Below are 18,000 nucleotides of genomic sequence, written 5' to 3'. Positions count from 1 at the left end.
GCTGTTCTTGAAAAGTTCTTATGGTAACTTGTTTCTAGTCCTGCGCTTCCCTTTCACAACATTGATACTCACTCAACAGTGGAGATATTTACATTTTAGTAGTTAAGAGCGATCAGTTTAAGTTTTAAAACAATATCGGATATTTTAAAACACGACAAATACATGAGTAAAAAACATTAAGTACAGTACAAAATGCTTGTGTTTAGTTATTTAGATAGCTTAAGCCTATTTCCAATCCTCGAGATCTATATACATGAAATAACCAATTAATTAAATAAGAATACAAAAAGCTCTTATACTCAATTGTTGAATACCAGAACCAGGAACAGGCACATCATTTTTCAAAATTACTACATGTAAAGTAATTAAACGGTGGGAAAATAATAATAATAATACCAAATTTTCGCCGCGATTTAAATATTGGAAGTAATGTGACTTATTTCAGGATACATTATACCTAATAATTTATGCGCATTATAATTGTTAACTAACTAGGGTTTAATGGTTCTTTTTGAGCACTGAGGCTCTATAAAACATGGATCTAGAGCTAACGTATGATACACCGAGCATCGACAACGGAACTCAGGTCTTTCATATAGAAGGCAAAGGTAGTCTCCACAATATTTACAAAGAATATATGTAACGCAGCATATTACGTGATTGTAGTTTTTACATGACGAACCTGTTTGAAACATCAAAATCGTTCTACATCTTTGTACTTTGAATGAATAATAAAAAAACGAAATTCGCTACTTCTTTCTTTTAAGGAATTCCCGCAACCACAATGCCAACACTATCTGGTGAAAGAAAATCGCCATCCATTTTTGACCAGATCCGGCATTGTTTGTCTCCGCTGATCTAACGAGAAGCAGTATTTTAGTGAGGCTATGGCGTTGGCTTACAAAACCTGTGAACATACAGCTTAAGATGGATTCCGAACCACCGAAATGCGTTCAAATTTTAAAGCTCTCCCACCGGGAATACAACCCGGGATTCTGTACTATAAAGGCACACGTATTTAAATGTTTTGGAACATCCGTACATTTTATATCAGATGGCTAAGCCACATTCTGATGGTCAATGGAATGAAACAGATAATATTTTGTTAACTATTACATTAATTATAACTAAATATAATTTTGAAATTAACAAATTACTTCCAAGTTCTTTATACAATATAATTTACATCTCTACCTGTGAGAAAGACATATCTTCTGCTTTTGTAGCTGAAACCGCAGATGAACTACCATCTGGAATTCTTGCTTCGTCTGGTTTAGGAATGCGAGGGATTTTCTGCAGGCCACTAGTTCCTGGTACAGCCAATTCATCTGTACTGTAGTTGTTTCCCAGTCTACAAAGCTGCGCACTATTGCCATATTCTTTCAATACTTCCTGTTTAATATCTTCAGGTAAGCTGGCTAGAACTTCAGCATCCAACTCCGGCACCTGTGGGACTCCGCAAGGTTTTGTACAGGCACTCTTTAGTTCCGTATTCGTTTTCTTCGCATCTTCTCGTACAGTGGAATCACTTCCGCGCAACAAAAAGTTATCTAAGCCACGTGTTCCTGACTTACCCTTGGAGAAACTCTCAAGACGAGACACCTGAATTCCTACACCTCGAAGATCGGTTGGATTCACAGCCAATTGTTTTAAAAGCGCCAGTACTTCCCTGTTGGAAAGGAAGGGTACATATATCTTTATAAACTTCCCATGATGATTTATACACTAAGTTTTTTTTTAAATGAATAATTGTCAACATTGTAAAGCTGCCCTTGAATTCGGCAGCTTCAAGCTCTTACAAAATGGAATTATAAGGACTTCGAAACTTTGACAAGAATTACAATAGAAGCACTGTATTTATTCTGCTTCAATTAATCACTATACATGTGAACAGTATTATTCAAACAGTTACCAACTATTTTTTCTTTCGGAAGTTATTCACTTCAAGTCCTAAATGAGGGAATACGACATCTTTCTCGTTAGACCTATAACCATCTGGCAAGTGAATTACAATTACCAAAAAATCTGTTCCAAATGTTCTCAAGAAAGGATAGGAAATTAAAAACAGGACAGAAGATTAAAATTGCTTATAATCTGTGCATCGTTCATTGCAAATAAGCAAATAATAGTTATCAAGAGTTTCATTCTAAGTTTACTCTAGGAAGGACAACTAATTAATAACATTGATAACACTATTAACTTTGCATCGTACTTTTTATAATAATAATAATAAATAAATAAATAAATAAATAATAAAAAAAAAGAAGCCTACTTAAGAAGGCTATTTTGCTTTCCTTTCAGAAAGGTTCTACACGTAGGAATGAACCTTCACACATGTATTCAGTTTAGCAATCTTTAGAAGTCACCGACAAAGGTGTCACCGCACACTGAAACAGTCTGATTAAAATACAATTATTTCGTAATGCAATGTAAGACTGTGTAATTCATTTCCACACAATAGTCGAAAACTCTGTACACCCTAACATTAAAGTAACAAAGGAAATTAAAATTAGTAATAATATAAATTCCTAGACCTGAACGTATATAGGAATAAACAAATTCCACACCTAGTACCCACTACTGCACACCAATTCGGGACATTCAAATAAAACAAAAACTAATATTTGACAGAACTTCTTCCACAAAGAGTCAATTATATGATCCAATGACAATGAAAAAATAGTTATAGGTTGAAACATCACTCAGAAACAGCAGTACCAAAACAAAAGATGATACTAAGAAATGGACAGACATGCCTTTAATCACTCGATTTCAAACAAATTACAAGAAGTAAAATTTTGAAACAGTATTAGTTTCTCCAAACAATATTGGGGAAAACTCAATATATATTAAAAAAAAAAAAAAAAATCCCTATATGTCTATGAAGCCTCACACTCATTCCCAGACTTGAATAAGCATGCCGAAAAATAATATACACTTCAGACTAAAAGCACATATTCGTGATGCCAAATATAACGACGCTTCAGTGTCAGATCTTTCAAAATATCTAGAACATACAAAACACAACACTAATGAATTGAAAGTGACTAAAAATATTCACTTTAATGGAAAGATAATCATACGAGCCCATTTCAAACTCGATCAAAGAAATTTAAATTAACTTCTACGTGGGCACTTTGAACAAAACGCCATTGATACCATCATCGTTGTCACCAACCACAAAAGAACCACAATGACTTAAGATTTGTACACTGTGGAAACCCGGACTGAAAGCCTTAAAATGCGTATGTCTGGAAGTGTTGATATCTTCGCATATGAAAAGGGTTTGATAAGCCTTGACTCTACTTAAAAAGGGAATGTCCAAGGCACATATCATTTTAGGATTATTGTATGAAGTCTCCCTGAAGTATTTCGCACTTTTCCCAGCTGTGCTCGAGTGTTGCCAATTCCTGACAAAGGAAAGGATTTATCTTGATTCTCATAAGACGTATGCAAACATCTCCATGGCATCATCATCATTACGAAACTGTTTTTTCTTGAAACAGGTGGTAGTCAAAATGTACCAAGTCCGGTGGAGATAGGACGAGTACGGTAACAATTCGAAGACACAATTGCATATATATATCGCGAACCCATACATAATGATGATATGATGACTCAGAGAACAAATCTCTAGGACTGGTGACAACTTACAAGTAAGGGACCATATGGTTGTCGCGCAAATCAGATGCAGACATACGCCATCTGATTGAGCATGAAAAGATATGGAGAACGCAGAAATTTAAGGTGCTAAGGGCCATAGGGAGCGGAGCAAGGAAAGAGGAAACATTGAATGTCGGCAAAATTGGAGAAAGTCAGGAATGTCGGGAAAAGTTAATTTCTTGCAAACAGGAAAAGAAACTCAACCAAAAGAAAGAAACTAAACATAACAAGGGCATCAAGGACGAAGAAAGATAATAATCAGGGTTGCCATCCGGACCGCAGTGTTGCCAGCCCTGCATAACATTGATATGGAAGATATAGCACAGTATAGCAATTCATGCACAAGGAAAAATATTAGTAACACAAAAGACAAATGAAAAGACTCTGTACACGTGCGTAAAAAGGTTTAACGTAGTCGTGAGTGAATATTACACCCGTGCGAATACAAATGGAGGAAAATAGAGAACAGTACGCACCATTTGTAGTTTAATTGCAGTTGACGTGAAGATCACGAATGAATGCGTGGTCAACACACAAACATTTCTCGCAGTGAGCACAGCGGATAAAAGCAAGCTGGTCACACGGTCTCTGCAGCATTAATTTTTCAAAGCAATATACGGAAGGTGTTTCTAACTATCCAGGATGTTCATTGGAGTAGCCACATTTGAAAAACGCAAAGCGTATCATCTTTTGGAATCGCCTAGAGGAAAACTGGTAATGAACAAATGACTGAACGCGGAGAAAGTTCTCACGTTGCCACACATTAATACTGGAGAACACTAATGTATTTGTGATGAACGATCATGATCATCATCATGGAACGATGCTCCCAAACACTTTCGTTTCTGTGTTATCATGTGTACCCCCTTCACTTTCATGTCTATATTTGTCTTCCTTCATGTACATTATTCACTCACGACTATCGTTAAACCTTTTTACGCACGTGTACAGAGTCTTTTCAATTGTCTTTTGTGTTACTAATATTTTTCCTTGTGCATAATTGCTATACTGTGCTATATCTTCCATATCAATGTTATGCAGAGCTGGCAACACTGCGGTACGGATGGCAACCCTGATTATTATCTTTCTTCGTCCTTGATGCCCTTGTTATGTTTAGTTTCTTTCTTTTGGTTGAGTTTCTTTCCCTGTTTGCAAGATATTAACTTTTCCCGTCATTCCTGACTTTCTTCAATTTTGCCGACATTCAATGTTTCCTCTTTCCTTGCTCCGCTCCCTATGGCCCTTAGCACTTTAAATTTCTGTGTTCTCCATATCTTTTCATGCTCAATCAGATGGCGTATGTCTGCATCTGATTTGCGCGACAACCATATGGTCCCTTACTTGTAAGTAAACAGATGCATACACTTTTTGTGAAGATTAAAATATATAAATGATAATTACACTTTTTGTGCTGTATGGTTGCGAAACATAATCGCTTACTTTGAAGGAAGAACGCAGACTGAAAATATTTAAAATTAGAATCCTGAGCCGAATATTCGGACCCAAGAGAGACGGGAACTGGGAATGACGAAAATTTTATAACGACGAACTCAGGTGGGCAGGTCATGTAGCGAGAATCGAAGAAAGTAGGAACGCTTTCAAAGTTATAACTGGAAGTCCAATTGGTAAACGAGTATTAGGAAGACCTAGCCGCAGATGGGAGGATAATATTAAGATGGATCTCGCAGAAATAGGAATACAAAATAGACAAACTGGACCTAGTTGGCTACGGACAAAGTCAATGAAGATGTTTTGCGAATGCAGCATTGAACTTTTAGGTTACATAGAGTTTGTTAGTAAGTATACAATTCTTTAATTCTTAGTAACATGCTATTCTAGCTTTACGTTCAACAGTTATGCTTGTATGTAGGCTAAATGAGACGTATGATTTAAAGAAAGTGAACGATTAGGAAAGAACTAGTGGAATAAGAATGTGGAAGGAAACGGCAGAAGCCCGAGAAAACCCACAGATACGATGCTGTCTGCCACAAAACCATATGTTATGTGTTTAGTTCTTAATTCTTTTCTAGTAACTTGTTCCCTTCTTGCTTCGTATTATTTTATAACATTCGATAATACTAATTTATTGTGATTTATTCTCAAATGCACATACCTTGCAATAATAGTAGAATCTGACACTGGGTTAGCTAGTGTGGATGATCTTGTGATGTGATCACAAACACCATGACCCATAAACTTCGCTGTTTCTATAGGAGCCTCCTTCGCTCTCACCTGTAAAATTTAAAATTGTAATTTCATTAACGGTAAAAGTAAGTATATCAATCATTAAAAACAGAAAATTTAACTAAAACGAAAAGACTTATGAAAATCATACAAATTCTGGCTATGGAATAAAGTGTTTTAGATTAGGTAACAACCCAAGGACACACACACACACACACAACTGTGTTTTAACACACCTGAAACGAACTACAATTTAGGAATCAATTTATTAGATAATTTATAATGAAGACTGATAGCTAGCTGTCATGTTCCTTGTACCATAATCCTCTTTTTGTTCCCCCTCCTTTTTCCATTTACAACTATGTCTATCGTCACAGACGAAATATTAGGATTGTGATATTGACTTCTTAAATTTTTGACGCAATCAAGATAAGATTTTTATTTTTTATTATCACTAGTTTTAACAGATACTCGATGATAAAACTTTAACTCTACATTGAATTAGTACTCCGATGCTTTCCTAAACTTGCTACCAGAAGTTACGTGTACGATTTATTTAACATTCTTGTCTGTAACTTAATCTTTTCAATAGTATATGTACATGCAGACATTTATATGCCTTTAGCAAAATTTCAAACAGAAAGTAGAAGGAAAAAGTAGTAATTTTCAAATAAATTTCATATATTAGTATATACAGGGTAGAAGGGAACAAGGCCGAAAAACTTCGGGAGGTGAGAAAGGAAAAGTTCTAATAAAAAACATAGGCCTAACGCGGCGGTGTTTTTAAACAACAGCCGTGCAATGTTTCACCGACCTCCTTCTTCTAACAAGTAACATTTCCCAAGTGTAACACTCCGATTTTGATAAAAATTTGGCAGGCAGATACTACACATGAAATAAACGAATAGGTGTTTTTTTTATTTTCTACGGAAAAACGGTTTTAGGGGGGGGGGGGGCAAAAAACCCCATCCAAAATTTTGAAAGTTGACGCCCGAAAGGCAAAAACAAGTGGACCGCATCGGAATAATAATAATAATAATAATAATAATAATAATAATAATAATAATAATAATAATAATAATAATAATAAAATTCGTCAGGTCATATAAAACACGTTAATTTCACTGTGTTGGGAAATGTGAATATTGCTGCTCAACTAGATGCTGATTATAGGCGGTCCATTGATAATCACAATCAAAAAGTGACACAAAACAGGTACGTGCTCAATATAATCATCAATTCGGTTTTGTGGCGTTTTCGTTGGCTTTAAGAGGACATGAAACAGACTCTTCTTCAAATCCATGCCTATTTAGTGGATTAATTCATTTCAGCGCTGAACAGCGCTCTCAAGAGTCATTAGAAAATGCAACAATTTTTAAGGGTACGTCAAAAATCATACAAAATGAGCTTCTCCATTGCATGTTAGAAGTATAACTAACTAACTAACTAACTCTATAGCCTATGGAACCCGGAGGTTCAATGCCGCGTTCACAAAAGCTCTCCACTGACTTCTATCCTTAGCTAACTGCATCCAGTTTCTACTCTGTATTCCAATCTCTGCGAGATCCATCTTAATATTGTCCTCCCATCTGCGCCTAGGTCTTCCTAATGGTCGTTTTCCGATTGGTCTTCCAGTCAAGACTTTGAAAGCGTCTCTACTTTCTTCCATTCTAGCTACATGACCCGCCCATCTAAGCCTCCTAGACTTGACGACTCTAACAATGTTGGGTAAACCATATAAATTATGTAGTTCATGTTAGAAGTATACCATGAAGAAATCGCTATTATTGTTTATACTATTATTATTATTATTAAATTATTATTATTATTTATAATAATATTAATAATAATGAAAAAGCGAGGTCATATATTGTGCACCACCTAAAATTCAAAGCATGAGCCGCCACTGTAAAATACACAATATTGTTTGTGCTTACTGTTGATTTGCCAAATTTGAAGAAATCGGATTGAGACACTTGTGAAATACGAAAGGCCTTATTTTACATATCCAATATCTACAAACGATTTCATTCGCTTCGGCCCATTCCTTCCGCCTCCAACGCCTCGGTCCACCCAACAGTTTTTTCTTTTCAGAAAAATACGACTTTCTTTACATTCTTCTGACCCGACGTCGATATCTCTATTTGTTCGGCAGATACTGCACTTACAAGAAGGAGGCCAACGAAACTTCGCACGGCTGCTGCTTGAAAACGCCGCGCCGCCGCGTTGGATCTATGTTCATTTGAACTTTTTTCCTTGTTTTTAGCTGTAGAATTACCTCCCGAACTCTTTCGGTCTTGTTCCCTTCCACATTGTATAGAACACTAAAAAAACACACATATAAAAAAAGCTGTTAATTAACCAAGCATTACCATTAATTTTAGTGTGATGCACCTTCCTTTTACATTAATATCTTCCAATCTCTTTTGCACCTCACGTGCCAACTCTTTTAAAAAAGTGTCTGCTTCTTTCTGGTTCGTGAACCGTATCCCGAAGTTAACCTCGGCAGAGACAGATTTCCTGCTATGTTCGATGTTTAACTGTCGATTATCTTCCCCTCTACAATGCTTATAAAGAGAAAGTCCAGTCTTAGGTCCAAATTCTTTCTGTAGAGAAGCTAGAGATAAGTTTTGCAATTCGCCACAAGTAGTTGCTCCTAAGCTTTTCAAACGATAACTCATTGAATATCCTACGCCTGAAATACACCAAATACAAAGTGATTACAATACGAAACAAGCAAATCAGAAGAGTAATTGTCTGTTTCGTTTTACTTCTAAATCTCCATACATAAAGCCACGGTGACTTGCCGGTGAGTTACTGACAAAAGTACTTTCACGTAATATATTTTATCATTACAAGTTTCATTGGACTACAAACCAATCATATAAAACTAATACTCAACAATGAGAAAAAACAACAAAACAGAAATTACATGATAATAACTCAAGTACATTTAATGAAATATACAAGCATTATATACATACGCTCATAAAATGCTGCGTATTGTATTGTACTGTATGGGTCAGACACATGGACATTACGCAAAAATGATGAAAAACGACTGGAAACTTCGGAAATGGGTGTGAAGAAGAATGGAGAGAAAATGTGTTATCTTTTTGAAGAGTGTTGGAAGATTAAACTGATATTGATTATCGGAATAGTTCTGCGTGTGGATTTCCTGAATAGCTGCATTGGAAATATGGGTCTTTTTAATGGACGGAAGGAGCTTAAGGTATTCTTCAAAGACGTACAGACAAGATTCACTGAATGGACAGCATAGGACAGGAACGTGGGATGTAAGTACTTGAATTGGAAATATTTTATACTGCTAATTAGAGATGCAACGCCTTCGGAAGAAAAACAAAAAAGTTTCCTTCTACGGTTTCTTGGCTTAGGAAATTTTGAGCTTTCTTGGACATTTCAACTTCAATGAAGGAATACCAATACGTTCCACATTTCTTTTCCCATTATAACACGAAAAAGCATTTAATTACTGCATTCTGAAGAAAAACAAATATAAAAAAAGTTCAATAATCAAGGATAATCGATACCTCGGTAAAAGGGCAAATCGGTGGACGCAATGGGTTTATTAGTTAGAGCTATTAGAGTAATATTCTACAACAACAATGTTTTAATGGAAATTTAACAGCGTTAGCAATAACTGTTCTGAAAATGTAGTTACGACTTAGTGGAACAAATTGTTTAGAATCTATACATAAACTAAAACTTCAGCTTTTTTACCTTTCTCTCTCTTTTTTTATTTTATTTTTATTTTTTTTAACTTAAAGATACCTTTTATGTAGGAAGTAACGCGGGACAAGTTTCTCTATATACATAGCATTTATTTAGGCCTTTAAAATTCGAGTGGGAGAAGGCTAAAAATCCTATACTTAAATTTCCTGTTTTAAATATTTTCACACGATATAAAGGAAGAAAGAATAAATTCTGTAAATTAAGTACTTTTATTACCGTTAAACTAACATCATGGCCGTGTATGGCTTTAATTTTGTAAAAAAAAAAAAAAAAAAAAAAACTTACATTAATTTTAACAGAATATCTGAAGCTCATGATGAAGTGTTTCCCGAACAAAGAACAAGTTGTAAGTGAAATTCTCTACCAAAACAAATACTGGTTTGTATCTGATTCTTGGTTTGTGATACTTTTATCTTGTCTGCCTCAGTTTAAATTTAGGCATCTCGTACAACACACATGGCAAGATGTATAACTTTCAGGAATTTGACAAAGCGTACGCAGCCAACACGACCTTCGTAATACATTAGGTTGCGTAACTTACACTTGCTGGCCACCAGTGAAACGTCAAATCGAAAACCAAAAAAGATTTTCAGCCAGACAGAGACTGAAAACAGGACTCATAAGTAATGAATGTTGTAAAGGCACTTTTTAACTCTAGAATCCACTACACGAAGAAGGAAAAAAAAAAAAAAAAAAGGGATACTTCAATAAGAAAATCATAAAAATTCAAAAAGCGAAAACTTAGATTTCCCCCCAAATCCGTCTTTTTATTGCAAAAACACCTGCACCCCAAACCAGTCGTTTTTTACATCTCAACTGCTAATAATTATGATATTTATATCAGTCTCGAGACTCCATTTTCAAATCACACGTTCACATCAGGAAAGTGACAGTATGGTTAGAGAAAAAGTAGGTAAATTTGGTCGAGTACAAGCTGTCAGGGATTTTAGAAATTGTTCCCGTCTTGGCTGGTTGTGAGTTTACATTTGGAAGACGTTAGCAAATCGAAGTCAGAGAAAAGGTTAAAAGCGGTGATGAGCGGAGTATTTGCTGTTCCAGGAGTTCGATTAATCGGCTTGAGTAAAGGGGACAGATGAGGAGTGGGGTATGGGCCTCCCTATGGTAATGTCCTTGACTTGAAAATAATGGTTATTTTCAAATGTGAAATTGATCGTGGTTTGGACAAGCTGGGCTACTTGGATCAGGATTTGTGTGATGGATTTTTTGAGGTTTGGAGCGTGTTGTTAAGGAATTCTTGAAGTGCGCTGAGGCCATGAGTATGTGGAATATTAGTATATAATGAATTTACGTCTAGAGGTTTGCGTAATATTCGGAAGTAAAGGTTCGGTGATGGAGTGAATAATGGATAGGAAGTGATTGGTGTCTTGGAGATATGATGGGAGAGCCTAGGCGTGGGGCTGATGGTGGGAAATATACTAGGAAGTCTCGCCTTCAAATATCCTTTAATCATTTATATATTAAATCAAAAATGAATCATTTACTATACATCAAAAATCATATTATTATACATAATAATAACATTTCTTATGCACATTTTATAGAAATATCTACGACAAAAATCACATTTATACCTGGAAGATCTTCCACAGATATGTTCTTCATGAATTCCGACACTTCTGACTGTTCCAAATGAAACTGACCGTCAGGTTTTGCTTTCTTGGTAGCCAAACGGGCTAACAGTGGACTTGAACCAAACCCTGTGGAAGCTGGGCATCCAGTTTTCTCCTAGTATTAAACATACACGCTAATTAAATAAACATGTTTTAATGTGGATATCGTACTAGAAATTTATAAAATTTGTATCTAAATGCAAATCGGAAAAGAGGAAGTTCAATGGGTAATCAAGGTAGAGGTATCATTGAAGAGGCTGTTTTTAGAACAAACAATAATATAATGAAATTACCGACTAAGAGCAGCAGTAAAACTATTAAAAGGGCATTAGTTTCCACTTGTGGATTGTCAGTGAGTTCCACGTTACCATCACTGCAAAGAGGTACCATTGTAACTAGGAGCACAGGGGAACCAACCTACATCTTCGCCTAAATAATGTTATCCATATCTTGGCCTTCGAGGAAAACGCTGATTTTGTTTGTATGCAAACTACCGTCAGTATCTCCTTAATTTTGGAAGCTGGCACATAGCACGAAATGGTCGACATCTAAGATTTAAGAAGTGCTCCCAGTTTTGATTTTCTGTGGTCATCTAGGCTCATTAAATTTCATTCTTATAAAAATAGTGAACTTCATTTTTTCTTTCTTGACTGGCAAAAGAGTGAACATGTTGCACCAAATACATTCATCACAGGAAAAAAAAAAAAGTATAATTTGCACAATTTAAATACGCACAACATTTGAAAACAGTAACTAACTGTTAACTTTAGTTCGTTTTTTTTTTTTTTTTCAGTACAGTTTTTAAATATTATCAATCACCTCAAATTACTATCCAAAGTTAATGATTTTCAACAAGAGTACACAGAAATTGGTAAAATTTAAAAAATAAACATCTATCAACATGCGCAAACGAAGTAAATTACCGCAACCTACATGTGTTGAGCTAGTATGACGCACTTAGCTTCGATCGCCAGAGTACATGCAGTAGTTTCAAAATGGCTGACAGTGAAGTTTCGTTCTAATACCGAGCTGTGATTGAATTCCTTATTAGAGGGAATTCTTGTTGCTGAAATTCACAATAGATTTTAGTGTGTATATGGTTGCTAACAGTGTAAGAAAATATATACAAGATGTTAAGGATGGAAATACAGATCAGTTTCAGAGCAGTTATCCACGAACTTCTTCCACGAAACGCAACGTGAAAGAGTTGATTGCGTTAAAGACGATAGACGGATCATTGTGAATACAATTGCAGCAATACTTGCTGGAGGACATAGTGCAGTGCAGGAAATTATTGCAAAGTTAGGCTTTCGAAAAATTTGTTGCCGTTGGGTCCCATGTTTATTAACGTCTGAACACAATTTGCAGTGAAGTTGTACAGAGATAGAAGAGATTATTTTAATTGAGTATTGCGACTGATTTTATCATTATGAACTGGAAACAAAGCAGCAGAGTATGGAACGACACCATTCACTTAGTGGGTAAAAAGAAAGCAAAGAAAGTGTCATCTGCTGGAAAGGTTATGAACACAGTCTTCTCGTTGAACTGGGGCAACCATGATAGCTTACTGTTATGTACAGACAATCACTTAAAAAGCACACCCTGCGTTGCGGGATAAATCATTATTTTACATATGCATTCTGTTCAATTCACCAAGGAGGAAATTGAGGAAATATTGCGGAAAGTTCTGATACCCTCCGACTATCATCTATTGGATTTTGTGAAGGATCAATTACGAGGTCAACGTTACTGGATGGCAGATATGGCACAAAAAACACTGCGTCGCTGTCTGCAAATATTTAGAACGAGGGTTTACTCCACAAGTATTTTCAAGTTTCTAGAAATGCGTACAACGAAATGGAAACCTTGTCGAAAAGTAAAGAAAAGTCTGTATATTAAGACGTTGTATTTTCTTCATTAATAAAATCAAAAGAAGGTTCACGAAAAATTGTTGATTATCACTTTCATTACGACCTTCGTACTTATGTAATCGCATTTACTTATGCATAGAGAATGTGCTGCAGCAGATTTGCTTCATTGGGCTTGAACATTGTATTCGCAAAATAGCGAGTAGTTAGATTAATTTTATTTATAAAATGTGCTCCTCATGCCTACACAATAACAGCAAATTGATAATAATTGTAAGATACTTAATGTTCACGGAGATGCTCGTAATTCAATAAATAAAACGTTTGATATTCCATTCATGTTTTATTTTATTATAACTAACATTTTAAAACAATCGAACTTTCTTTATCAACAAGAGCTGTACAAATTTAGAGAACGTTTGTATAATAGTTGGGTGTTACAATTTTGTTACATTATTATAATTTTACATTTTAAAATCCAAATATTGTTAAAACTTTCAGTTTAAAATTTTGACCACTTTTTTACCATTATCGTTACTAAAACCTTTTCTTCACTCTTTTTATTGTTACAAGGATATTAAAATGTTCCAAATTTAATTCTCTCTCTCTCTCTATGGCCTATGGAACCCGGAGGTTCAATGCCGCGTTCACAAAAGCTCTCCACTGATTTCTATCCTTAGCTAACTGCATCCAGTTCCAAATTTAATTTATATTCAAACTTTTTCCTCTATTCATGGTGCTATTCTTTTATATCCATTCCTTCCCTTAACAATCTTTTATATTCACCAGTGGTTGTACTAACAACTGACATGTATGTTTTCGAACAAAATTTTATGATTTCCTTCTAGTGCACGTGTTATAATGCTGATTTTTCCGATCACATTCACAAGGAATTGAATAAATATCTGGGTTAGTTATTAGCAAAACCATGGATGAATATAAAAAGTTGTTAAGGGAAGCAATGAAAATAGTTCTAAGGTATAGCATTATGAATAGAGAAGGAGGTTTAAAATAAGTATAATTTGAAACATTTTATTACAACAATAACAATAAAAAGAATGAAGAAAATTAAATACTAACGGTAATAATCAAGGTCAAAATTATAAATTTAGAAGTTTTAAAATTAAACTGAAAATTTACACAATATTTAATTGTTAGACACTGAAAAATACAATAATATGAGTAACAATGTAAGAAAATTATAGCACCGAACTATTATACAAATGCTTCCTAAATTAGTACAATTTCTGATTACAGAGGCAGTTATCAAATGCTTTTCAAATGTTCGTTCTAATTAAATAAAACGCGAATGGAATATTAAAAGCCTTAATTATTGAATTTATTAAGATATTCATTATCGCTACATATTCTTAGTATTTACCTTAAACATACAATGTCTATGATATCAACTATGTGTGAGTGTACAGGGTTTGTGCGGGAAGTAGTAGGACTGAATTTTTTTCCAGCCAAAACGTGGACGGGGACGTTACTGCGCTGGTCGGGTGGTAGGGGGTCTTAGCTACCAACGCACCAGTCGCCAGTCGTCTCCAAACCTTCAAGGAGAGTAGATCGAGTTTAAGATGAACTTCTTTCAAGCTGCTCTGTCATTTCAACGATGAATCGTTTGTTAGAGTAGTGTTACGCGGTGAAGTTTTGCGTCAAACTGGGTAAAAGTGCGCGTGAGACCCATGATATGATCAAGACTGCTTATAGGAGTGATGCCATGGGTCGATTCAGTGTTTTTGAGTAGCAAATTGAGAAAGTCGAAAATAAAATTGATGTTGATCATTTATTATTATTATTATTATTGCAAAGGAGTGGTTCACGCAGAGTTTGTACCACCTGGTCAAACTGTGAATGCTGCATTCTACGTGGATGTACTTGAAAAACTGAGAAAACGAATCGCTGGATCATGAAAGCTTCATCACGGCAATATGCCGAGCCACACCGCCTTTGCTGCCATGGACTTATTGGCCAAACATGGCATCACACAGCTTCCTCAACCACTCTACAGCCCAGATGTCGCTCCTGCAGACTTCTTCCTCTTCCCCCGACTGAAAAGGGTCATGAAAGGACGGCATCATGGCTCAGTCCAAGCCATTCATGAGGCCGTAACAAGGGAGCTGAGGAGTATTCCAGTTTCTACGTTCCAGGGAGCCTCAGTGATTGGTAAAGTCGCTGGAAACGCTGTGTTGGTGAAGAAGGAGCATCTTTTGAAAACTATTAAGTCGATGTGTCAAAATTGTGAATACATTTATTTTAAAAAATCAGCTCTACTACTTTCCGGACAAACTCTGTAATAACTCTAAAAATAGAAAGTAAAATTATAGTTTCTTTTCGTTTTTTGTTAAGAGTAAATGAAATACTTTCGAAACTGCATTTACTCCGAATTTACCATACATGTCTATAAACAAATTAATGAGTAAAACAATTTAAATAGCTCTAAAGACACAAAACATAAAAATAATTAAATACAAAAGATACAAAATCAGTAAATACAAACCTTGATTTCTGCTCTTATGAACTTAGCAAATTCCATGGGAGTCGCTCCTGTGTCTTGTAGTATATCAGTACAATCTACATACATTTCGTCGCAACTAACAGCTTCTATATTAAGGGTGTAACTAAAATAATGAATGTAAAATAAATCCAGTTAGAAAATAAATACAATATTGCTTGCTTATTTAATTTTATATCTGGCGGTTGTACCTTATAGATTAATACAAACTGAACACCAAACAAGAATCAAAAGCCGAGAACGTTGACCAGAGCTCAGCCTCTATCTCCTCAGATAATAATAAATGTGGAAGTGTGTTCCACGCACCCAAGAAAATTCAGCTAAAAGAAGAAATATTTAATACATCATCATAAATATAACAATAATAACAATCAAGAAAGTAAGTTTTTCTTTTACCTTCTTACATTTAACTCAAAGTAATAGTTAATATAAACTAATACCTAAAACTAAAAATACATTATATAAAGATGGAAGCTATATCCTATACAGCAGATCTTACGTAAAATCCAGTTTTATAAAGGAATATATATATGTATCTCACAAACAAAACAAATTAAAACGGTATGTTCAACCTTCACTTCGTTATCAGTTAATTATTCTATTCTTTTATGTCTTTCATTTATTTTAAGACACCACTTACTTCTCAACACTTTCTCAGATATTTCCATCACTTAAATACGAGGTGTAATCAAAAATACCGTGAATAAGTTTATTAGAAACAAAGTAACTAGCTTAAATGGAATTTGATTTCATCTCTTTCAAAGTACTGTTCTTGGCTAGCAATGCACTTATCCCAACGTTGAATCCATGAATCCATGACTGGAAGGCTTCTTTTGAAAGGGCGTCCAGCTGCTCTGTCGTGGCCCTCTCAATGTCAGGAATGGTGTCCAAACATTTTCCTTTAAGCATGGTTTTAATTTTTGGGAAAAGTCAGAAGTCGCGTCATATTATATCTGGAGAGTACGGTGGATGTGAATAGACAGGAATATGGTTTCAGCCAAAAACTCCTGTTCGTCAGTCAAAAGGCGGGGAATGAATTCCGCACTCACTCTTTTCATTTCCAAATCGGTGGTTAACCCTTAACGAGTTTTCGTAACCATTTGGTTACACATTTTTTGATTTTGCCTATTGGGTTGAAGAGTGTTATATTTCGGTATTGTTCGTTGTAGTTATTTGTGTACATACTTTCTGCGATGGGAGAGCAAGCTATTGCCCCCTTGTGACAACTCTGTTGAATTTTATGCGGGAAGTAGTGTGTGGATATGTTGTTGTTTTGTAAGCCGTGCTGGAAGCAGACAGAAAATATTAAATACTGAAGGTAAGCAGTTTATGTTTTTATTTTTCTCGATATGTTCTTGTTTGTAAATCATTGCCCAACAATGTGCAAGTATGAAAACGGCATAATGTCAAAAATTGATTACTATTTACGATAAAAATATACTACGTAACCATTTGGTTACATTGTCCGGTAACGGATCAAACGTATACTTTGTACAGGAAAAAGTACAATATATTGGACTAGCTTATATTGATGTATCATTTAATATTTTTATAGAAAATCTAACGTGAAAAAGAAACATAATACTCTGTTTATTAGTCAAATTTAAAATTTCATACAGAGGCTCAGTATGGAATATATATATATATATATATATATATATATATATATATATATATATATGCAAATCTATATGTATGTATAGATAAGTTTTACTGTGAAATCTCATGTCAGATGCAAAGGAGAAATATTGTGATAGGCTATTTACATTTTTGCAGGTGACTGTGTTCCGTCAAAAATAGATGAAGAACTTGCCTCCGTTGATATATCCTATGGAAGGAAACTAAGCATAAGGCCAACAGTAGTGATCTCTTTCTCTTCTAATCTATCGGATTTCAAAACCTCGGATTCAGAACCTGATCTTACTTTCAGTGATTCAGATCCAGATTATATACCTGAGATATAGTACAGAGTGAAACATCAGTCAGTTAAGACTCCTGTAGCACAGGAACATCTTGGCATTCACATTTGGTTCATGGTATATGTTTTTCGGGTGGGTAATGGACCATATTTTTTGACATGGTTGCCCTGGCGGCCATCTTGGAAGCCGTAATCTTGGATCCAACTTTGGATTTTTAAAATGGAAAGGGATATATGGGGTATCATTTGATACGACCTCAATTTCAGGGAAACAGTGATACAGACTATTTCACCTACCGTTATTGGTTCAGAAGTTATTTTGTCACAAAGTGTGAAAATTTGGCATTACAGCATTATTTGCTCTATGTGCTGTCCTTCTTGAGCAAGACAAACTGCAAAGCGCCTCTGCCAATCCGTATGGATTCGCAACAGCATGTCAAAGGTTTCACAACATTGCAAAATTCT

General features: G+C 35.1%; 1 protein-coding gene across 1 annotated transcript in view; it reads right to left on the bottom strand.

Annotated features, from left to right (window-relative positions):
* Rev1 (Rev1 DNA directed polymerase) overlaps positions 1-18,000 on the bottom strand; it is a 54,169-nt gene that overhangs the window by 14,350 nt on the left and 21,819 nt on the right. The window contains exons 4-8 of the mRNA XM_081736991.1: positions 15,603-15,723; positions 11,193-11,346; positions 8,220-8,542; positions 5,777-5,895; positions 1,195-1,669 (exon numbers count right to left, since the gene is read on the bottom strand). Of these exons, the coding sequence (XP_081593117.1) occupies positions 1,195-1,669; positions 5,777-5,895; positions 8,220-8,542; positions 11,193-11,346; positions 15,603-15,723 (1,192 nt within the window). The remainder of the gene's footprint in view (positions 1-1,194; positions 1,670-5,776; positions 5,896-8,219; positions 8,543-11,192; positions 11,347-15,602; positions 15,724-18,000) is intronic.

Source organism: Thermobia domestica, chromosome 13, assembly GCF_964235325.1.
Source record: "Thermobia domestica chromosome 13, izTheDome1.hap1.1, whole genome shotgun sequence".
In the NCBI taxonomy this organism is placed as follows: Eukaryota; Metazoa; Arthropoda; class Insecta; order Zygentoma; family Lepismatidae; genus Thermobia; species Thermobia domestica.
This window is presented reverse-complemented; position numbering and strand designations above follow the sequence as displayed.